The sequence below is a fragment of the Saimiri boliviensis genome, chromosome 11 (assembly GCF_048565385.1).
Source record: "Saimiri boliviensis isolate mSaiBol1 chromosome 11, mSaiBol1.pri, whole genome shotgun sequence".
NCBI classification, from domain to species: Eukaryota; Metazoa; Chordata; class Mammalia; order Primates; family Cebidae; genus Saimiri; species Saimiri boliviensis.
This window is the reverse complement of record NC_133459.1, coordinates 96,953,599-96,978,135: the sequence shown is the minus strand read 5'-3', so window position 1 is coordinate 96,978,135 and position 24,537 is coordinate 96,953,599. Positions and strand designations below refer to the sequence as shown.

Here is a 24,537-nt window from a genome sequence, read left to right as displayed (position 1 = left end):
GGAAGGCCTTAGGGAACTTTTACTCATGGTAGAAGGCAAAAGAGGAGCAGGCACTTCACATGGCAAAAGCAGGAGCAAGAGTGATGGGGAGGACACACTTTCAAACATCCAAATGTTGCAAGAATTCGCTATTGCCAACATCCTCAAGCAATGAGGGATCCGCCCCGACTCAAACACCTTCCACTAGGCTCCACTTCCAATATTGGGATTACATTTCAATATGAAATTTGAGTGAGAACAAATATCCAAACTGTATCATTGCACCTCCCCTACTCACATCTCATATACTTTTCACATTCCTGAATACAATCATGCCTTCCAAATAGTTCCCCAGAGTCATAACTCATTCCACCATTACTCAAAAGTCCAAAGGCCAAAGTCTCATCTGGAGAAGGCAAGTCCTTTCCACCTGTAAAATCAAAACAAGTTAGTTACTTCCAAGATACCATGGGCATGCAGGTATTGAATAAATACTCCCATTCCAAAATGGAGAAATCAACCAGAAAAATTGAGTTCAGGCTCCATGCAAATCTGAAACTCAGCAGGGCAGTCATTAAATCTTAAAGCTCCAAAATAATCTCCTTTGACTCCATATGCGACATACAGGGAACACTGCTACAGAGGATGGGCTCTTCTGGCCTTGGGCAGCTCTGCCCCTGTTGCTTTGTATTTTGATATTTAGTTTATCTTTCTCTTTTTTAAAACTATAAAAACATTTAAAGCCATCAATTTACTTCTGAACACAATGATGAACTTATAGTGTTTGATATGTATTGTTTCCATGTTCATTATTTTCTAAATAACTTGTTTTTATATTTTAAGTTTCCATTTAATCCATTAGTTGTTTAGATGACTTCCACATATTTGGGGACTCTTGTGTGTACTTATATTCTGAAGTATTCAGTTTTGGTTTTTACATTTGGTTAAATAATGGGGTCTTTGAAACTTCCTTATTTTGAATTATTTGAGATTTTTATATCTAATAATTTTTGTTATAATGTCACTCTTCCATTTTCTTTTAGAAATGAACTGGAATATGTGAGAGAAGAGCTAAAACAGAAAAGAGATGACGTTAAATGTAAATTGGACAAGAGTGAAGAAAATGTATGTTATATTTAATAATAAATTTTATTACCAAATTTCAAATCATAAAAGCAACACCATTGTCTAAAATAAAAAAAGGGAAGTATACTGTTGTATAAAAAATAGTGATCTAGAGACTGTCATCAGCCATCAATGTTAAATATCTAGGAAAAGTTGGATTACTTTACTATTAATATGTGATCTGTATGTAGAAGAAATAGTGGCATAATTCTGATTTTCTATTAATATATGCGCAATTTTTAATGTAGACTTACATTTTTAGGCTAAATAAAAGGCTCATACTTTAGTAATATAAAATATTTGGATAACAAATTGTTTAATAAGTTTGTGTCATGCTTTGGTGAGTATGATAACAAATTAAGATAATAAGGTTCTTAGGGAAGAATGTCATGAAAATGGAATAGTACAAGGTATGTGACATGATTATAGTATATATTATACAGAATGGAAGAAAATTGTGCCAAAGTAGAAAGCTCGATCTAGATTATGAGATCTTTGATTGTGTTTTTTTTCATTCATTCAACAAATATTATTGACCACCTACTATGTGCCAGATACTGTTCTGGGTGTTACATTTGGATTTCATTTATTTGGGACATAGTAGTGATCTAAGTAAAGTTTTTTAATGGGGAGGTGACACCTTTTAATATTTGAGAATGAAATGGGGAGAGATGAAAGGCATTGGAATTAGTAGGAAAGCTATTAAAAGTAGTCCTGAAAGTTCTAAAAAAATCTTGGTGAGAACTCTGGCCTAGTTTAGTTCGTATTTAATCCTGAGCCAATCATTGTAGCTAGGAGATAGAGTAAACTGGCTAAGCCTGAGCTGCATGTCCATTCATAGAGATAGAGTTAGCCCCCATCAAATATCATGACCTGAGCAGGACTACTGTGGATTTTATAGTAGAGTAGTTCTTGTAGGAAAGGGTGCTGGCCAGACCAAAACAGAGGCCCCCTATTTGGATACTATTAGAGTCTGTAGAAAGAACATATAATCCAAACTTGAGTCAGGGCATGCTTCCTGAAAGAAGTCACATTCAATGTGAAGCCTTAGATTAATAGGAATTAGTCGAGGGCAGGTAGTGGACATAAGTATAGCAGGGAGGATAATATTCTAAGTTAAAAATGTATAAACATTATATGGGTAAGTCTGAAAGTATCAGAGCATGGCATATTTAAGTAACTACAAAAAGTTCATTGTGACTGAAAGATGAAGTGTAAGGTAATGGTGGGCAGGGTGAGGAAAGATGAGGGTAGGGAGGGGTAGGCATGGAGAGATGAAGGTGGGGAAATATGAGGGTGGATCATTTAAGGCCACATAAGCTATATTTAGGAGTTTGAGGTCATTGAAGAATTTTGACATGAGGATTGTTAAAATTATATGTATACTTTTGAGAGCTGTAAAACTATTGGAATAATTCAAGGATGAGATGAGCTAACATTTTAAAGGGCTTAAATAGACTAGGTGCATTCTAGGTTCTTTCTTGTTATCTTGCTTAACTGGAAGTCATTATTGCTCTTATTTTATGAATTGGGAAATCAGACCTCCAAAGGATAAAAACCTTCAAAAGGTTACATGACTAAGAAGTAGGAGAGCTGGTCTTCTGCATTCTTTACACTATATCACATTTTCCTCCCTGAAAAGCTATTTTTCTTTTAGTTCATATTTATTAGTTAAATTCAACCTGAAACAATGAGCTTAATCTACTAAATACTTGGTATGTAATTCGCTACTTAAAAATTTGTATCAGAGGCCATTACAGATCATTAAGCTTGTTGTTTGTCATGGAGAAAAACATTAATTTAATTTTTAACATAAAATAAAATTCTCCCTTAAGAATTTAAAACATGATTTATTTTGCCAATATACAAAATATTAGTGACGATTTAAGGAAAAAAATGAAATGCATGACAAATTTTTAGCACATTTTAGTTTTCCATATTTGGATTTCTTTTTCTTTTTCTTTTTCTTTTTTTTTTTGAGACGGAGTTTCGCTCTTGTTACCCAGGCTGGAGTGCAGTGGCACGATCTCGGCTCACTGCAACCTCCACCTCCTGGGTTCAGGCAATTCTCCTGCCTCAGCCTCCTGAGTAGCTGGGATTACAGGCACGCACCACCATGCCCAGCTAATTTTTTTGTATTTTTAGTAGAGACAGGGTTTCACCATGTTGACCAAGGATGGTCTCGATCTCTTGACCTTGTGATCCACCCGCCTCGGCCTCCCAAAGTGCTGGGATTACAGGCTTGAGCCACCGTGCCCGGCCTATTTGGATTTCAACTTACTTGTTGAAACAGTTTCCCAGAAAGAATCCAGGTTGTAAATATTTCCAGATATTTTGTATGACATTGAATTTCATTATATTTTTTTTACCCCAATCTGGTACCTTAATTCAGACATTTCTTACTTTATGTGCATTTTACCTATCTGAGCCTTAGTTTCCTCATCTCTCAAATGGAGATAATGCCTATCCTTTTCTGATTGTTGCAAAGTTCAGAATTAACCAATGTTTGTGAAGCTATATTTAATAGATTAGAAACATTTATATACAAGGCAATTAAAAAAATTCAAGATAAACTGGGAAAGCTGATAAAACATCGTAAAGATAAGAATGATGAATGTTGACATATAAACAGTAACATTAAAATGATTTTTTTAACTGAGAAAAATTATACATAGTTATGGTATACAAAGTGATGTTTTGATATATGTATACATTGTGAAATGATTAAATCATGCTAGTTAACATATTCATAATTTCACATACAAAGATTTTTTTTTTTTTTTAAAAAGGCATACTGGGGCTGAGTATAGTGGCTTACACTTGTAATCCCAGCACTTTGGGAGGCTAAGGTGGGAGGATCACTTGAGCCCAGGAGTTGGAGGTTGCATGAGCTATGATTGCGTTTGTATTTAGATGATCTTTATTAAAATTTGTGATTATAGTATAATTTTTATATTAATGGAATTACCATGATTTGAAGTGACCTTTATTAGTACCTTATGCAATATTTTTATTAGTCTGAAATTGCCTGTTTTGACTGGAATACTGAATTAAATAGTTGTAATTTCTCATAATTTTTTTAGCGTAACAATTTAAGGAAACAAGTTGAAAATAAAAACAAACGTATTGAAGAACTTCAGCAGGAGGTATGTATTTTTTATAAATATACTCAAAATCAAACTGATATTTTCACCACAGTTTTAGAGAATAATGCTTTCCCTTCCTTTAGTAATTTAAGTCAAAGTCAGTGGGAAGGTGGGTTAGAATAACTTTAGTACTAAATATATTTATTTTTACTTTTAACAGAATAAGGCCTTGAAAAAAAAAGGTATAGCAGAAAGCAAGCAACTGAATGTTTATGAGATAAAGGTATTTGGAATCTTTATTTTTGTTTTTTTTTTAAATACGAATAGATGAGAATTTAGAAGTTTTATGCCACTTATTTATACTGTAACAGTATAAAATGAAAATTGGATTCAAGCAGCTTAAGAATATATGTGCATGCATGAGCTGTTTGTGTGTGGTCATATTCCCTACATCTAGGTGTGATTATCCTGCTGCAAAAGGGGATTGAGAACCCTTAACTTGTATAAAACAAATTAAAGCTCTACAATGTAAGCTCCTAATATTAAAGCCATATTTTGTAATCTTATTCATAAGTCTTTGAACAATGACTGACAGTAAGTATTCAATAAATAGTTTTTGGATTATAAATGGAAAACAGCAGTTCTCGTTGTATTAAGTATGTGCTTTTTGGGAGGAAACATAAAAATCTTAGACCTTTCTTTAATAGTATTTGAAATTAAAAATATGTAAATGTGATTAAAAAGTAAGTCAAGTAAGGATTTTCATAAGCTGTTGATATTCTGTATAAACGTAGCAGATACATATATCTTATAATTCAGCTCTTCTACTTCTAGGTAAAGTCAGGAGAAAGGTACAAAAATATTCATAGCAGTATTATTTGTGTTGTCCCCAAACAGAAGACAACACAAATGTCAATTAGTAGTATAAAAATCAGTCAATAAAAAATAACACAAAATAACCCAGATGTTGGAATTAGCAGATAAGGTCTTTTATGCAGCTATTATAAATATTTTCAAAGACAGAAAGGAAACTCTGGTCATAATGAAAGATCAGATGGGGAATCTCAGTGAAGAAATGGAAACTGAAAACAATCAAATGGAAATTTTAAAACTGAAAAGTAAAATGTTCTTAAAAACCAAAACCAAAACCAAATCCAAAACCAAATGATCCTAACAGTAGATTGAAGACAAATGAATCAAGTGTCATTAAACTGGAAGCTGGATAAGTAGAAAGTATCTAGTCAGAAGTACACAGATATTTTTAAAAGAAAGGAATAGTGCCTCAGCGGCCTGTAGAACCATAGCAAGTGTTTTTAAGAGTGTAATTGGAGTCCCCAAATAAGAAGAGAGAGAGAATAGGGCAAATACAATTTTTATTTTTGAGACAGACTCTCACTCTGTCATCCAGGCTGGAATGCAGTGGAGTGATCACAACACACTGCAGCCTCGACCTCCTGAGCTCAGGTGATCCTCCTACCTCAACCTCCTGAGTAGGTGGGACTGCAGGTGTATGCCACCACATCCAGCTTATTTTTGTATTTTTGATAGGGATGGGGGTTTTTCCATGTTTCCCAGGCTGATCTTGAAGTCCTGGGTTCAAGCAATCTACCTGCTTCAGCCTCCCCAATTGCTAGGATTACAGGTGTGAGTGACTGTGCCTGACCTGGGCAAATAATTAATAGAGGAATTTCTCAAACATTTCCCACATTTAATATAAAACAAGCTCACAGATTCATGGCCCTCACCAAATCCAAAGCAAGATTGACACAAAACCATATGTAAGCAGTCATATCTTAGTCAAAGTGCTAAAACCAAAGATAAAAGGAAACTTTTAAAAGCAGACAGAAAAAAATGTCACCTTACACAACAATGACACAAATGATGGTTGACCTTGTCTGAAGGCCAGATGACCAAGGAATGACATTTATAAAATGCTAACAAAAATCAACCATCAACCCAGAATTCTGTATGCAGCAAAAAATATTTATAAAAAATGAAGATAACATGACATCAAAAGCTGTACCCTAAGCAATAGTAAAGGAATTTCTCCAAGCTGAAGGAAAATGGCATTAGATGGAAATTTGGATCAGTAGAAGAAATGAGAAGCACTAGAAATGGTAAATACTGAGATGAATTTAAAAGGCGATATATTTTTCTTTTATTTTAAAAGGGTATATATGGGAGCTTAAAGGAAAAAAAAAATGCTATTATGGAGTTTATAATCTATGTGACTGCCATAACACAAAGGACAGGGGAGTAAATATAACTATTTTGTTGTAACATTTTTATATTACATATGAAACAGTACATTATTAACTCTTAAGTAGAGTTTGATAGGTTAGTGATACATACTATCCTCCTTAGAGCAACCACTGCAAAATAATGCAACCAAGTATAGCTGTCTCAGTTTAGGTTTTTATAACAAAGTACCATAGACTGGGTGGTGTATAAACAATAAACATTTTTTTCTTATAGTACTGAAGACTGGAAGTCAATAATCAAGGCACTGGCAGATTTAGTATCTGGTTTCTGGTTCATAAACAGCCATCTTCTCATTATGTTCTCAGATGGCAGAAGGGGCAAATGAGCTCTCTGGGATCCTTTTTTAGCAAGGACACTAATCCCATTAATGAAGTCTCCACCCTTATGATCTAATCACTTCCCACAGGCCCTACTATACTATCACATTGAGGGTAGGATTTCAACATATGAATTATGGGGGAATATCTAGTCCACAACAATAGAAAAAAAGCCAATAGAGGAATTAAAATGAAATAGAATACGAAAAAAGTTTGATAAACTCCCAAGGAAGTGCAGAGAAACAAAAAACAGATACGAATAGAAGACAAATAGCATAATGATCTGAACTCAACCATATCAATAAATTATTTTAGATGTCAATGGACAAATATTTTAATAAAAAGGCAGAAATGATCATTCTGGATAAAAAAATCAAGGGCAAACCATATGCTGCTATTAGAGACACATTGTATTTAATATAAAGACACAAAGAGGTTTAAGGGAAAAAGATAAAAGAAAGAAATACTATCATGCCAATAGTAAGCATATGAAAGTAGAGTGACAATTTTAATGAGACAATTTCAATAATACAAATATAAGACAAGTAATATTATTAGAGATCAATAGGGGCATTTTATAATGGTAAAGGTGTCAATTCATTAAAAAGATATAACAACTAAGTATATCTTTGTACCTAATAATAGAGCTTCAAAATAAATGAAGTAAAATGAAGTAATAAAATAAGCAGTAAAAAATGCCATACTCATAATACTCCCCTTTCAACAACTGATACAACAACTAGTAAAACATCTGGAAGGATATAGAAAATCTGAACATCACTCATAACTATTTGATTTAATTGATACTTACAGAACACTCTACCTGCAACTATAAATTCTATTGAAATTCATATAGAATGCTTACCAAAAAAGACTGTAAACAAGTTTCCATACATTTTGAAAGTCTGAAGTCTCACAGAATATGTTCTCTCATGTTTGTCGGCCAGGAGAGGTGCGCCTGTCATCCCAGCACTTTGGGAGGCTGAGACGGGGGTGGATCATGAGGTCAGGAGATTGAGACCATCCTGGCAAACATGGTGAAATCCCATCTCTACTAAAAATAAAAAAATTAGCTGGGCGTGGTGGCATGCGCCTGTAGTCCCAGCTATTCAGGAGGCTGAGGCAGTGGAATTGCTTGAACCCAGGAGGCAGAGGTTGCAGTGAGGCGAGATTGTGCCACTGCGTGCTAGCCTGGTGACAGAGCAAGACTCTGTCTCCAGAAAACAAACAAACAAACAAACAAACAAACAAACAAAAAACAATTTGTCAAAGCTTATTAAACTTTACACTTAAAGCCATACAATTTATTACATGTATATTACGTCTCATTAATTTTGAACTCACCAATGAAAGCTACTGGGCCTAGAGTTCTCTTTATGCAAATGCTTTTAGTTTCAGAAACAATTTAATCATAGTTACAGTATAACTTAGTTATCCTATTTCTTCAATTTGATAAATAATGTTTTTCTGGATTTCATCCAGTTCATCTATATTTTCTACAGTTTCTGAATTGTTTGTAGCATTTACTGTTAAAAACAGCAATGTCCTGTTTTTAATCTGATGTTGGTTATTTGTTCCTTCTTTTGTTTTTTCTTCATCACTGTTACCAGGCGTTTGTCGATTTGGGAAGTTTTTTTCTTTTTTTGAGATGGAGTTTGGCTCTGTCACCCATGCTGGAGTGCAGTGGCCATAATCTTGGCTCACTGCAACCTCTACCTCCTGGGTTCAACTGCTTTCTCCTGCCTCAGCCTCCTGAGTAGCTGGGATTACAGGCATGTGCTCCCATGCCTGGCTAATTTTTGTATTTTTAGTACAGATGGGGTTTCACTATGTTGGCCAGACTGGTCTCAAACTCCTGGCCTCAAGTGATCCACCCACATTGGTCTCTGAAAGTACTGGGGTTACAGGTGTGAGCCACCATGCCTGGCTCTATCTTAAGATGAATTCTCAGATCATTAATTTCTGGTCTTTCTAAGTACACATTTTCAGGCTATAAATTTTCCACTAAGTATTGCTGTCCTATAGGTTTTGATATATAGTAAATTAGCATTGTTTAGCCCAATGCCCTCCTGTATTTCTTAATTTCTAAATTTAAGAAACATGTTGTGTTTTTGTTACTGATTTCTAGCATAATTCAATTGTTATTAGAGAACACACTCTGGTGTGACTTTAGTACTTTGAAATTTATTGATATTTGCCTGATGGCTCAATGTATGAGGTCACTTTTTATAAACGTGCCTTACATACCTGAAAATAATGTATATTATATAAATAATGTTGCGTGAAGTGTTCCGTTATGTAAAAAGATTACCAGTTGTATTCTTTATGTTAGTGTATCTTTTTTGATTCTGTATCTCTGCTTAGTTTTTGTGTTTTATTAAATAGTTGACTAAGACAGATGTGTTTAAAAATTTTACACAATGATTGTAGATTTCTGTTCTCTTATTTGCAGTTCTGTTAACTTGTTTTTATTTCAAGGCCATATTATTGGATGTACATTATTTAGAATATATATACCTTTTTATTACATGTGATAGAACTTTATAGGTATAGTTGTTCCCTTGGTTTATACATGGAGGGTTGGTTCCAGAACTTCCCATGAATGCCAAAATCTCTATGTACTCTTATCTCCTAGTCAGCCCTGTGGAATCTGTGCAAATAAAAAGTTGGTTCTCCATATATGTGGGTTTCATATCCTGTGGATAGTGTATTTTCCATTTAAATTTTGTTGAAAAAAATCCACGTGTAAATGGATGCAGTTCAAATCCATGTTGTTCAAAGGTCAACTGTATAGTTAATATATATTTTATATATTTATATATAATAGAAATTGTTGTTAAAATAAGATAACTCCTTTATCTCTAGTAGTGCTTCTTGTCTTAGAGCAAGATTTTATCTTATTTTTATAACTATACCAGTTTTGTTCTGTTTTGTGTTTGCTTGTTATAGCTTTTAAATCTGTTTACTCTTATCCTTTATGTATCTTTATGTTTTAAATATCTCTTATAAACAGCATTTAGCCAGAGTTTATAATTTTATGCACCCTGACAATCTTTGTCTCTTTTACTGGCATATTTGGCCTTAGACTACATTATCTCCTTTATCTCTTATGTCTTGTATGTTAGTATACTATTATAGTTGTCATGTACTTTGATGATTTTTTTCCCTAGGGGTTTTGTATTGTCCAAGAAGAAAGAAAAAAATAGAGTGAATTGGGGATAAGCTGTAATTACAGGCTGAACATTTCTAATCTGAAAATCCAAAATCTAAAATGCTCCCAAATCTACAGCTTTATAGCACAGACATAATGCCACAAGTGGAGAATTCCATGCATAAGTACTTAACACATACTTTTTCATGTGCAAAATTACTAAAATATTGTATTAAATTACCTTCAGGCTATGTGTATAAGGTATATATGAAATATAAATTAGTTTTGTGTTTAGACATAGGTCCCATCCTTGGGATATCTCATTAGGTATATGTAAATATTCCCAAATCTGAAAACATCTGAAATCTGAAACATTTTTGACCCCAAGCATTCATATCATTTGTATATATAAATGATATCTATGCAACCTCTAATGAGAATATTTAGAATTGATGAAAGACATGAAGTCACAGATATAGAAAGAGAAATTTATGCCAGGCAAGAAAAATTAAAAGAAATCCACATCTAGACTTAGTATATTATAATTCAACAATATTGGGCACATAGAAGTATTAAAAGTAGCTGGAGAGAAATGGAAGATCACCAGTGAAGGAATAGCAGATTGGCCATGGACAGACATCTCAACAAACAACGATAGAAATCAGAAAACAATGGGAAAGTATTTTTATGGACTGAGAAGTTTACTGTCAACATTGAATTGGAATTTTGTCTACAACATACCTATCTTTTAACACTGTTGGAGAAATAAGGATAATTTTGTATTAGAAAATGAGGAAAACATACTTTTCAAGAACACTTGGACTGTTTAACCAAAATTATCATATAGGCCAAGAATAACTAAAGCAATTTTTAAGAACAAAGTAGGAAAAGTGCCCTACCAGATATAAAGATTAATTGCATAGCTAAGGTAATTAAGACAGAAAGATATTTGCACAGTAGTTGTCAAATCAGTTGAATAAAAGAGAAGCCTAGGAAAAGATCCAGGTGTATGGTAACTAGACACAATATAGAGTAATATTGCAGATATGTAGTGCTAGAACATTTGACTATCCATATGTAAAAATATGAAAGTCTACCTCTACACTGCATACAAACACAAATTCCTTAAGGATATAAGTGTGAAGGGCAGGGCTTCAGGGTATTTGAAGAAGATATGGGAAAGTATTTTTGTGGCCTGGTGTTGAAAATTTTCCTAAATAAGATTAAAAAACACAACCATACTTGAAAATATTGATAAATTATTATATACTATAATAATTTCTGGTTACTTGGAAAGGAAAGCAACAATCCTGAAAGTTGGAGGAATATCCCCACTTTACATATATAATGAAAAAAAGATTAGAACCCACCCATTAAATGTAATTAAGAAAATGAAGCACCAAGTAGATAAATGAGTAAAATATATGAACAGAGATGGTCACAGAACAGAAAACATGAAGAGTTAAACATGTTACATAATTTTTTGGAAAATGCAAATTAAATGACAAAACCTAGTCAAATACTTTTGTCTGACACTATCAACTCTTGCTGAGGTTGCGAAACAAGAAAAGTCATAACCCTGTTGCTGGGAATTTAAATTGGTAAATGCATATGGAAAATAATGTCATTTTGTAAAGTTGAATATGTAACCTGCCCTATGACCTGACAATTCCAATCCTAGGTATATACTATAGAGAAAGTTTACATTCTTGTAAACCAGGAGATGTTTATAAGAACATTCATAGCATTATTGTGTGTATCAACTCCAAAATAGAGACAACTCAGTGGCCTGAACAATTGAATACATAAACAGTGTTATATTCATACAATGGAACACTACTCAGCAGTGAAAATGAATGAACTGTATTTATACACATAAATATGTCAAACGTAACTTCAACAAGAAAAGCAAACCAGAAAAAGAATGTTTTATGAAAATATATAAAGTTCAAAAACAAAAAATCTTGAAATATTTTTTAGGGATGCATAATTATGCAATCTATGAGGAAGAGTAAGGAAATACAAATTAAGAATGTCTGTTATACTTGAAAGGGTGATAGGGGAAAATTAATGAAGAAGGAGGGGAATTTAACAGTTTTTATCAATATTGGTAACGGTCTATATTTTAAAGTTGGTGATTGACTTATGGATATAAAATACAGTCTGATTCATCATATTACTCATACCCCTCTTCCTAATTCCTATTCCTGCCATGTAACACCTCTCCAGTAATAATCTAAGATAAAAGTGAATATGAAGGGTGCTAATTCAGGGCTTTTCTTCCCTCTTGATAATTGGTATATATGAATTATACCTAGACAACTCAGTAAATATTTATACAAAGTATGTGAAAATAATATAAATGGAAGGTTTTGCTTCTCTATAGAAATTAATCTCGTTAAGAATATACCTTTTCTTTGAATCACATGAGTTTTCGTCAAGTGGACATACTTATACTAATAAAGCGTATTAAACTCATTGAGAGTAACAAATGTAAATATTGTTGAGAAATTCATTAAAAATAAATGCATGGGTGTTTATTTTATATTACTTGCCAAGACTAAATACATATTTTAGGGGGGAAGATAGATTTTGAGAAAATAAAACACATCTCATCATATGAAAGTATAAGGAATCTTAAAAAATCTTTTAAGATTCATAAAACCACAAAATGAATATGGAATATTTTCAAGCAGTCCATAGCATTTACTAATATTCATGCCATTTTTCTTTACTTAAAGGTCAATACATTAGAGTTAGAACTAGAAGGTGCCAAACAGAAATTTCAAGAAATGACTGACAGCTATCAGAAGGAAATTGATGACAAAAAGATATCAGAAGAAAATCTTTTAGGCGAGGTGGGAAAAACTTAATGTATTCAGAATTTATTATACTAAAAATCTATGTTTTTATTAGGATTTTAAGAGAAAAGTAAAAAAAATCTTAAATTTTAAACTACAGTTTAAAAAAAGGTTTAGTAAATTTATATTAGGGTCAGTTTATTTTTGCAGAAGCTAAAACTATCCTTGTTATTCTAAGTGTTTGTGTATATAGTTATTTTGAAAGGATTAAATGATTGCCACAGTGTTATACTGTCATCTTACTTCAGAGAACACCCCGAAAAAAACCCCAAACAGTGCATTTTTCTGCTTGTTTTTTCAGTTTCCTGATGTTTGAAGTTTGCATTTTATTTAAGTATAACACTTAAATAACATTTTATTTAAGTAGAATACTATTAACACTTAAGTTTGTTTTTTGTGCATTGATTTTAAGAAACTTTTTTGCTTATTTTATAGGTTAAGAAAGCAAAAGTAATAGCTGATGAAGCAGTAAAATTGCAGAAAGAAATTGATATACGATGTCAACATAAAATAGCCGAAATGGTAGCACTTATGGAAAAACATAAGGTAATTTTTTTCATCTTATATAATGAAAATTATTAATTGGAGCCATATTTCTGTTAAAAAATGGTGAAATCAAGATAGTATTCTTATTTGTCAGAAAAGATTATTTTCTATGCGACAGTGACTGACTATAGCTGGAATACCTTTGATGCCCATTTCTCTAAGTTCAGATCTTAACTGTACAAAGTTGAGCCTGTGTGTGACTTCCTTGAGGAAATCTCTATTATCTGTGATGAATGGAAGTAATCACTCTTTTTCTGGATTCTCCTAGTAGTCTCTTATAGCACTTTCTACCTTATATATTTTTAAGTACATGCCCAGGATAAATATTTCATCGGTATTTGTATTCTGTAGGTATATCTAACACATAATAGACTAAATTAATTTTTATCAAAGGACAAAATAGATAAAATGCTTAGTGTTTGATGTGTTTGTGTCTTATATTTTTAATTGTTGTTTTAGAGTATCCATCTGTTAAGGAACTAAGCCTCATTCTTAAGATCTGGAGAAGTAGGGTATACCTACCTATTCATTAAAAAAAAAAAAAAAAAAAAAAGCTGCTGGAATAAGAGATTATTGTGAGGGAACCAGTGAGGATTTTAAAACATAATTTAAATAACATTGTGAGCTCGTGGATTTAAACAAATTTGGTATGTTTCAATGCAGTGCAGCATGTGTCCTTATTGATAACTCACATTTTCCCACGTTTGGCTAGCAGGAGCCTCTTCAAGGTGGCTGGCAAGTTCTTTTGACTTAACTTTATTTTTCTCTGATAACTTTTTTTGAGTTATGACAAAATGTTTAAGGCTTATATTTCCTGTCCCAGATTTGGAATTAGTCAGTTTTGTAGAAGTCTTGGTGTTTCTGTCATATTTTTAAATGTTAAAATTCAATGTTTCCAATGAAAGAATTATCTTCTGCTCTTAGGTTATTTCCAAGACTGTTGAGTGTTTCACTGTTGAGGTTGTTTGAATGAAAAAATATAATTGATTCATTAAAAATATATATATACCCATATGTATTAGTGAATTTATAAACATCATTTTTCTGCAAAATTAAATACTAAATAATTAAATACTAAATTAAATATTAAATAAAATGTTAGAATACCAATTTTATAATCTATTCAGTTTTAATACACCTAAAATACACAATTTTATAATCTATTCAGTCTTCTTTGTTTAATATAGCACCAATATGATAAGATCATTGAAGAAAGAGACTCAGAATTAGGACTTTACAAGAGCAAAGAACAGGAGCAGACATCACTGAGAGCATCTTTGGTGAGATACAGAAAAAACAGCTGTTTTCATAATGTTAGCAGTGACTGGTGGTAAAGAATAATATTAAGTAAAACTAATTTTCGAGCTATAGAATAAGTCTTAAATCTGAAAGGGATCTTATAGCTCTTCTAGTTAAATGTGTTTTCTAATTTATTTTTCAAAATAGTGGAACGAACTTTTTTTCAAGGGAAATTTTATAAACTCCAATTAACAAATTTGGACCTCGGATTGAAATTGGGAGAGGAGAGTAGGATAAATTGGGAGAGAACAAGGAGAGATAAACTTTGTGTTAAATTTTTCTTTAAAGAAAACTATAAAACACTTTTTTTTCCTTTTCTTTCTTTCTTTCTTTTTTTTTGAGATAAAGCCTTTCTTTATTGCTCAGGCTGGAGTGCACTAACATGATCTTGGCTCACTGCACCCTCTACCTTCTGGCTTCAAGTGATCCTCCTGCCTCAGCCTCCCAAGTAACTGGGACTACAGATGTGCATCACCACACCCAGCTAATTTTTGTGTTAATATTTTTAGTAGAGATGGGGTTTCAGCATATTGGCCAGGCTGGTCTCAAACTCCTGACCTTGAGTGATTCGCCTGCCTCTGCCTCCCAAAGTGCTGGGATTACAGACATGAGCCACTGTGCCCAGCCTAAAAAACTTGTTTAAATGAGGTCTTGAGCTATGTTCAGCTAGCAGCCTTCATATTAGTTTACTTTAAAAGTATCTATATTTTATGAGTGAATTTATTTCTCTACAAAGTTGAATTTACTCAGAGCACTAGTTTATATTTTCACTGTCTTGAGAAATACATGGAAGCTCTTATAAACTTCATGTTTCTTTTTCTTTAGGAGATTGAACTATCCAATTTTAGAAATGAACTTTTGTCTGTTAAGAAGCAACTTGAAATAGAAAGAGAAGAAAAAGTAGGTCTTGTGGCATTACAGATAAAATGATTATAAGGTTTAGGGGCAACTTTGGATTTTTAGAAATATGTCATATTATAAAATATGATAAATTTCAGTAATGGGATAAGAAAATAGTTTTCCCCATAAGCTTTTTTCTAGAAATATTTAGAATATTTCCTAATGTAAATGTAAAACACATGTAAATATGTGTGTTTTTAAGGAAAGGAACACTTTATACTGTATTTGAGTAATATTATCTCATATTAAAATGCTTATATACAGCCAGTGCTTGACTTACGACCACGATTGGTTCTGACAGACCGGTCGTAACGATTTGGTCGTAAGTTGAGTAGGCTATATGTACAGCACAGTACTGTGAAATGATGTTATAAAAATCTTTAAGTCATATTTTATCATAATTTTCTTTCATTATTGTTATATATTATAATTTTCTTTGTTCATTTTATGCCATTTGTATCATCTCTACACCATTTTGTTTTTCATTTTTATATTCGTCAGGTTTAAGTAAAACACTGCATTACCAGTACAAGTGGTTTAATATTTGCAAAACATACAAAATTACAAAATACAGGTGCATACAAAAATACAAAATACAGGTGTAAAAAATACCATAGGAAATGTTTTCCCAATTGCAAAACATATCAAAATATATAAACATGTACAAAACATTTTATTGGCCGCTGGTGCTTGGCTGTGGATTGTTGATGTTGTCATCTGAGGCAGGAATTTCTCCATTTCGTGGATGGGCCCACTTCGCTTCGTTGCTTTGTTATAACTGTTTTTTTTTTTTTTTTTTTTTTATGGTGAAAAGATATACATATATTTAGAATTAGCCAGCTGGACTCCATTTAGATGATCCCAATTTTGTTGGCAACATCCAAAGCATCGTAATCAGGAGCCAGTCGAACATATGCCTTCTTCTCTCCATCAGGCTGAATCAGGGTGTTGACCTTGGCCACATCAATGTCATAGAGCTTCTTCACAGCCTGTTTGATCTGGTGCTTGTTGGCTTTAACATCCACAATGAACACAAGTGTGTTGTTGTCTTCTATCTTCTTCATGGCAGACTCAGTGGTCAGCGGAAACTTGATGATAGCATAGTGGTCCAGTTTGTTTCTCCTGGGGGCGCTCTTCTGAGGATATTTGGGCTGCCTCCGGAGCCGCAGTGTCTTGGGCCGCTGGAAGGTGGGTGACGTGCGGATCTTCTTTTTTTTGTGGCTGTGGACACCTTTCAACACTGCCTTCTTGGCCTTTAAAGCCTTCGCTTTGGCTTTAGGCGGGGCAGGAGCTTCCTTCTTCGCTTTCGGCGCCATCTTGTGATTGTTATAACTGTTGATCGCATGGGTGCAGAACCTTTCACAGCTTCACGAATTCTTTATCTTTCGAAATCGTCGACACAGTCGAGTGTGATAACTTTATATCACGTGTGATCACATTCACTTTCTTTCCTCCTTTGTACTGCTTAATTACCTTCATTTTTGTGGGGAGATCGATGGCATTTCTTTCCTTCTTGGCAGGCTGAGGCATAGACAAAGACAATTTCCTCTTGGTAGACATCTTGGGAGGGGTTTGATGAAAAATATCCAAGACACAAAACTCAAATTGCTGTACTGAGTCTGGGATAACAGTTGAAATGGTGCACGTGGAGATGCTAGTGCTGCCGGAAGCTGGTCCACCCTGTGGTATGCCCAGCTGTGCAACTTTTGCGCTGCCAGACATGGAGCAGTCGTGGCTAGCGATTGTGGTCATAAAGTCGAATGGTTGTAAGTTGCATAGGTCGTAAGTCGATCAATACCTGTATTTAGATGTGCTTTTTTTGAAGGTATTCATCATGCTTCAGAAAAAAGGCTATCTCTATAGTGTTTTGCAGTTTACAGAGTGAATTGATTCACACTATAAATGACAAATACTATTTTTTTTTTGCTTTCTATGAGATAGGAACTGTGTTTAGTACCCTACTTACATTTAATTTAATCTTTACAGCAATGTTATATGCAATACTTTATTATTATCTTTATTTTTACAGAGATTACATTATTTATTCAGGATTACATAGTCAGAGAGCAGAATGACTAGAGTACCCTGCTTACATTTAATTTAATCTTTACAGCAATGTTATATGCAATACTTTATTATTATCTTTATTTTTACAGAGATTACACAGTAAGAGAGCAGAATGACTAGAATTCAAATCTAGGTCTATTTTGCATGGCTTCAAACCTGTTCTCTTAATCACTCTGGAACAGCTTTGATAGATCTTCTAGTTAAATGTTTTTTCTAATTTAATTTACAGTTTCTTACACTTTCAATTTCAAACCTCTGAGACTTTGTTTACTTTGTTAACTGGATTTAATTCCTTTAATCCTTCTATATCTTAGAAAATTTCACAGATCTTTCATCTTCTAGTTGTGGACTTACTATATATGTGTGTAATTTCATAGCACTTTGTTTTTAATGTTAAAATGGTTATTTTACTCTGTGCCCTTATTATATTGCAAGCTCTTCAAGGGCTAATTATGCCTTAATTATGTTTGTTTTACCTTTATCTGAGTATACAGGGTTTTGAAATTTTTACATTTTCAATAAATGTCTTTTAAAGGAATAACAAAATGGCTTTCCCGTTATTTGCAGTAATAAGATTCATGCTTACCTTGATGCTACAGTTACAGTAGAAGAGTAATTCTTCTATGGTTTAACTCTTTAATGCTATTAAACCCTCAGCAATCTTTAATTTTTACTTTAGTCAGTAAACATAAATAAGACTTCTGTTACTGTAGCTTGTATCCCAAGTTCTTTAACTCTCATGTAAGTATAAATTAACACCAAACCAAATAGACATTTTTTTCTCAGGCAAGGTTTAATAGGCTTGTGGCTCAGTCAAAGCAAGGGCGCAGTTTATGGGAAAGGGATCTTGGTGCTAGCTCCCTGAGGCTCAGCTGTTGTCATTTTAGAAGCTGAGGCAAAAAATGGAATGATGTACAAGCATATTTAGGGAAAATTTTCTTTGTGCTTGTGTAAGGAGCATCATGCTCTGGTATACATTGCATGATCAGAAAATGGTGGATAAGTTCTGCCTTGGGTGGAGATTTTAGTATTAAGATGAGATTATAATGAGGAAAACATCAGTGAAAGGTCAGTGTTGGAGTCCTTCTTGTCTTTAGCAGACTGGAATCTGTTCCATTTCTTATCAGGAATGCCAGAACTTCACTTCAGTAAACTTGGAAGATGGTCAGGTTCTTATTAGGAACGCTAGAGTCCCACTTTTAGTAACCTTGGGAGACATCACTTTAAAGAGATAAACAGTTTCTTTTTTTGCTGTTTAGGAATTCGGCCTAATCAGCTAAGTTAGGAGAGGTCCTCCTTCTGCTATGTGACTTGGGTCAGCTTATTAAGGGAGATGGAAAGGTAGGGGAGAGAATATGCCTTGATATGTGAGGCTCATGGGGTCTAGATTATCATCTCTGGTCTACCAGGGCTGAATCCCTTTCCTATACTGTCTCATTTCTATCATCCATTAAACTCCTTCAGCTGCTATACTGTCTCTCTTCTCTTCTTAAGTATTAGTCTGTTTTTTTCAGCTCTATCTCAACTCTTACAATTTAGCTATTGGCCTAACCAGTTTCTCGACTTTGGTCACACTGAACTCCTTATTAACAAATTTAAGGGCTTATTTTTATTTGCATATCAAAAATAATTTAGGGCCTCCATTTGCATCATATTGTGTTTCTTTCTGATTATTTATCTATGAAAAAAATATATAAACACACACATGTACACATATCTACACACACAAATATGCCTGTACATAGATATACATCAAAAATTTAGGCTTGTGATATATTGTTTTATTCAAAATGTATGCTGCTCTTTTCTATTAGGGTCCCTCCCAAAGGAAAAATTATCTATTTCTACCTTGCTGACTTCAGATTTGGCCAAATGTTTTGTTTTACCCAATGGAATGTGAGCAAAAGTGGCATTTCTGAGAAGATGCTTTAAGAGACACCACATGGTCTTCCCAGCCTCTCTTTTTCTTTGTCCTTGAGACTGATATAGAAGTTGCTTCTTCAGCCTAGATTCCTGGAGATGGCAAGGAGTAGGGTAGAAACCAGTCTATAATTGACATGCAAAGTGGTTGAGAAATAAACTTCTCTTGTAATCCACTAAAATTTGGGGTTGTTACTACAGTATAGTCTAAACTCATTGATATAAGGATTTATAGTATACATAAATTTATATTGTTAAAAACACATTATGTTTGTATTTTATAAAATATGAATATAGAAAAGTACAAAAAGGGTAATAATAGCCTATAAACCCATGTCTTAGAGTTTACTGTTTGCCCATCTGCTTTCCAACTTTCCATATACTCAGATTGGACTAACAGTTATAGAGATAATTCTTTTAGGTGTTGTTCTTCTGTTTAAAAAATGTCTACTTTTATTGCATTGCCTATACTATTGTTACTTTTTGAAAAATTGTTTGGCATTTTCTTTATGTTGTAAAATATAGTCAGTGTTTATGAATGTACATGAGGACATGAAATGAAGGTGTAATTATAGTCTGTAGACTGGCTAGTGATGAAAGCTAATTATACATATGTATGTAAATTATAATGGTAAATTAGACTTTTATACACATTATTTGAATGTAAGTAATACATACAAATATAAAGGAAAATATTGATGAACTTCTAGTGCTTACATCCCAGAATAACTTTTGTCTATTTTGGGCATGTATCACTTCATATGGCTCCTTTATGAAAAGTAAAAACAAAAAGAACCACAGTCAGATACACTCACACATACCAAGAAAGATAAAGAAAGAATACCTTTGAAAAAAATGCCCTATTAGTTACTTTAAACTAAAATATACATATTATATTTGAATTTATCAGAAAAAATAATTTGAAATTAGAATTGCAGAATTATTGTTATTGAGATAGATATTTCTTTACAAAATATTTAATAGTTCTTGAAAGAGCTTAGGTTCTAAGGTAAAGAAAACAGACTATGAAAAACATTTTGGGAAGGGAGGAAAGATGTAGGTGCCAGTGTAGTTTCTTTTAATTAAGATTTTTATTTTGAGATAATTGTGGATTCACATGCAGTTGTTAGAAATAATATAGAGAGATTCCATGTGTCCTTTATTAAGTTTCCCCCTGGGGTCACATCTTATAGATTGCAGTACAATATCACAACCAGGATATTGACATTGATACAATTAAGTTATAGAACAGTTCCATCTCCACAAAGATTCCTCGTGTTGCTGTTTTATAGCCACATTTACCTCCCTCACCTCACCCCCGGCAATTATGAATGTGCTTTCCATTTCTATAATATTGCCATTTTAAGAATGTTATATGGTTGGATTCATACACTATGTAACCTTTTATGATCGACTTTGTTCCTTGGAGATTTATCAAAGTTGTTAGTCCAATCTGAGTGCATAGAAAGTTGGAAAGCAGATAGAAAAATGTAAATAATTTTTTTGTTAGTTTTTATTGCCAAGTAGTGTTCTGTGGTATGGATGTACCAAAGTTTGTTTAAGAGCTTACCCAGTAAAGGATAACTAGTTGTTTCTAGTTTTGAACTATTGTAAATAAAGCTGTTATGAACACCTGTGTACAGGTTTTGGTGTAAACCTGTTTTCATTTTTCTGAAATAACTACCTAAGAATACAATTGCTAAATTGTATGGTAGTTGCATATTAGTTTCATAAACAACTGCCAAACTATTTTCCAAAGTGGTGGTACCATTTTACATTCTCATAAGCAATGTATAAATGATCCAGTTTCTCTGCATCCTTGCCAGCAGCAACTTGCTGTTTTTTATTTTAGTTATTCTTGTAGGTTTGTAGTCATAATTCATTGTGGTTCTAATCTGCATTTTTCTGCTGTTGAACAGTATATTAGTCTATTCTCATGCTGCTAATAAAAACATACCTGAGACTGGGAAATTTATAAACAAAAGAAATTTAATTGACTCACAGTTCCACAGGGCTGGGGAGGCCTCAGGAAACTTATAATTATGGCAGAAGGGGAAGCAAACATGTCCTTCACATGGTGGCAGGAAGGAGAATGAGTGCCAAGCAAAGGGGAAAAAGCCCTTATAAAACCTTCAGATCTTGAGAGAACTGACTGTCGTGAGAACAGCAGCATGGGGGTAACCACCCTTATGATTCAATTACCTCCCACTGGGTATATTCCCACACCGTGTGGGGATTATAGGGACTACAATTCAAGGTGAGGTTTGTATCTGTGTTTTAATTTTTAATCCATTTTCTAATTAGACTTGTTTTTACCTGTTGAATTTTGAGAATTCTTTATATAATGTAGTTATTGGTCTTCTGTTAGAGGACTTAGTCCATTTGTGTTGCTATAACAGAATACTTGAGACTGGATTATTTATAAAGAAGAGAAATGTATTTTTCTCACAGTTCTGGAGGATGGGAAGTTCAAGATCAAGGTGCCAGCATCTGGTGAGGGTCTTTTTGTGGCATCATTCAGAGGGAGAAATGCCCTGTCTTCATATGGTGGAAGGCAATAAGGCAAAGAGAAAAAAAGAGAGTCAAACATGCCTTTTTATAATGGCATTACTCCCACCCATAAGGGCAGAGCCCTCATGGCCTTATCACCTTCCAAATGTCCTACCTCCTAACACTACCACAGTGACAACCAAATTTCAACATGAGTTTTGGAGGGTGCAAACGTTCAAACCATAGCATCAGATATGTGGTTTGCCAATGTATGCTCCTAGTCTATAGCTTGGCTTTTTATTCTAACGTTTTTTGGTCAAACAAGTTTTTTATCTTGATCAATTTTAATTTTAATTTCTCAGTTTTTCCTTTTATGGATTGTGCTTTTGATCATAAGTCTAACAACTCTTTGCCTAGCCCTAGAACCCAAACATTTTGGCCTGTGTCTTTTTGTAAAAGCTTTATTATTTTATTTAATTAATTAATTAATTTAACTCTAAGTTCTGGGATACATGTGCAGAATGTGCAGGTTTGTTACATAGGTATACATGTGCCATGGTGGTGTGCTGTACCCATCAACTCATTATCTACATTAGGTATTTATCCTAATGATATTCCTCCCCAAGGCCCCCAACCCTCAACAGGCCCTGGTGTGTGATGTTCTCCTCCCTGTGTCAATATGTTCTCATTGTTCAACTCCCACCTATGAGTGAGAAGATGTGGTGTTTGGTTTCTATTCTTGTGTTAGTTTGCTGAGAATGATGGTTTCCAGCTTCATCCATGTTCCTGCAAAGGACATGAATTCATCCTTTTTTGTGGCTGCCTAGTATTCCATGGTATCTATGTGCCACATTTTCTTTATCCAGTCTATCACTGATGGGCATTTGGGTTTGTTCCAGATCTTTGCTATTGTGAATAGTGCTGCAATAAACATTTGTGTGCATGTGTCTTTATAGTAGAATGATTTATAATCCTTTGGGTATATATCCAGTAACAGGACTGCTGAGTCAAATGCTATTTCCAGTTCTAGATCCTTGAGGAATGGTCACAACACTGTCTTCCACAATGGTTGAATGAATTTACACTCCCACTGAAAGTGTAAAAAGCATTCCTATTTCTCCACATCCTCTCCAGCATCTGTTGTTTCCTGACTTTTTAATAATTGCCAATCTAACTGGTGTGAAATGGTATCTCAATGTGGTTTTGATTTGCATTTCTCTAATGACCAGCGATGATGAGCTGTTTTTCATCTGTTGTTGGCCACATAAATGTCTTCTTTTGAGAAGTGTCTGTTAATGTCCTTTGCCCACTTTTTGATGGGGTTGTTTGTTTGACTTATTGCAGTGAGTGAATAGAACTTCCAGTACTATGTGGTAGACTAAGCAGTAAGTGGTGAGAGCATACATGCTTGCACTATTGCTAATTGTAGGGGGAGAAGCATTCAGTTTTTTAACCAATAAGTACGATGCTAGCTATAGATTTTTTCTATATTTAAAAAATCAAGTTGAGGTCATCCCCCATACTAATTTAAAGAGTTTTTAAAAATCATGAATTGGTATTGGAATTTGTCAGATGCTTTTTCTGCATCGATTGATATTATCATATGATTTTTCTTTTTTAGCTTGTTGATATGGTGGATTACCTTGGTTGATTTTTGAATGCCATTCCCTAGAATAAATCCCATTTGGTTTATGACATACATATGTAGATAGTGAAAGAGAGAGAGAAAAAAAGCATGTGCTAGATTTAATCAGCTAATATTTTGTTGAGGATTTTACATCTAAGTTCATGAGAAATATTAGTCTATATTTTTCCTCTTTATACTGTCTTGTCTGGTTATGATAAATCATGAGTCTGCAAGTGTTTTCCTCACTTCTGTTTTCAGAAAGAACTGTATAAAATTGGTGTTAATTTTTCTTTCTGTTTGGTAGACTTCTCCAATGAAACTATCTAGGCTTGTAGATTTCTGAAAGGGACTTTTAAATAAATTCAATTTGTATAATGGCTAGACTGTTTCAGGGTCATCACTAAGATGGAGAATAGAAAGTAACCTACTTATTTATCCTCACAACAACAAGCATTCAGCACCTATCCAGTAAAAATCTCATTTTGGGAGCTTTAGGACTCAAGTGGGAGTCTCTGAAACCCTGGTGGAATCAGACCTTGGATAAATGTTTGAGATGATAGATATCCTAATTATCCTGATTTTGATCATTAGGTATCCGATCAGAATATCACATGCACTTTCAAAATATGTATAACTATTATATATCAATAAAAATTATTTAGTAATGTATCTTTTAATTATTCAGTTTTAAGAGTTATTTCAGATACATGTTCTTTATATGATGTACAATTTGCAGATATTTTCTCTCATTCTTTGGGTTGTTTTTTCAGTTTCTAGTTGGGATCATTTGCAACACAAGGTTTTCATTTTGATGAAATTCAGATTATCTCTAGATGCCCTTTATCGTACTGTTTTCTTCTATTACTAATTAGTTTAAAGGTTGCTTTGTTTTCTTTTGTTTTACCAT

The 24,537-nt window shown here is 33.5% G+C and overlaps 2 protein-coding genes across 4 annotated transcripts in view; one reads left to right on the top strand and one right to left on the bottom strand.

Moving 5' to 3' along the window:
- Window positions 1-24,537, top strand: part of SYCP1 (synaptonemal complex protein 1) — a 113,462-nt gene that overhangs the window by 57,257 nt on the left and 31,668 nt on the right. For 2 of the 3 annotated variants that reach the window (XM_003933505.4, XM_010344057.3), the window contains exons 21-27: window positions 1,023-1,104; window positions 4,188-4,250; window positions 4,411-4,473; window positions 12,662-12,778; window positions 13,217-13,327; window positions 14,515-14,607; window positions 15,452-15,526. In XM_003933505.4, the coding sequence (XP_003933554.1) occupies window positions 1,023-1,104; window positions 4,188-4,250; window positions 4,411-4,473; window positions 12,662-12,778; window positions 13,217-13,327; window positions 14,515-14,607; window positions 15,452-15,526 (604 nt within the window). The remainder of the gene's footprint in view (window positions 1-1,022; window positions 1,105-4,187; window positions 4,251-4,410; window positions 4,474-12,661; window positions 12,779-13,216; window positions 13,328-14,514; window positions 14,608-15,451; window positions 15,527-24,537) is intronic. The other variant, XM_074381518.1, reaches the window with a different exon arrangement.
- Window positions 16,323-16,842, bottom strand: LOC120360523 (large ribosomal subunit protein uL23-like). Its single transcript, XM_039460853.2, has one exon. It carries the CDS (start codon window positions 16,840-16,842, stop codon window positions 16,378-16,380), a length of 465 nt encoding a protein of 154 aa, XP_039316787.1. The 3' UTR covers window positions 16,323-16,377.

Bases quoted from the DNA above. Each gene is read 5' to 3' on its own strand.
- LOC120360523 (XM_039460853.2), bottom strand. From the start codon at position 16,842: ATGGCGCCGAAAGCGAAGAAGGAAGCTCCTGCCCCGCCTAAAGCCAAA.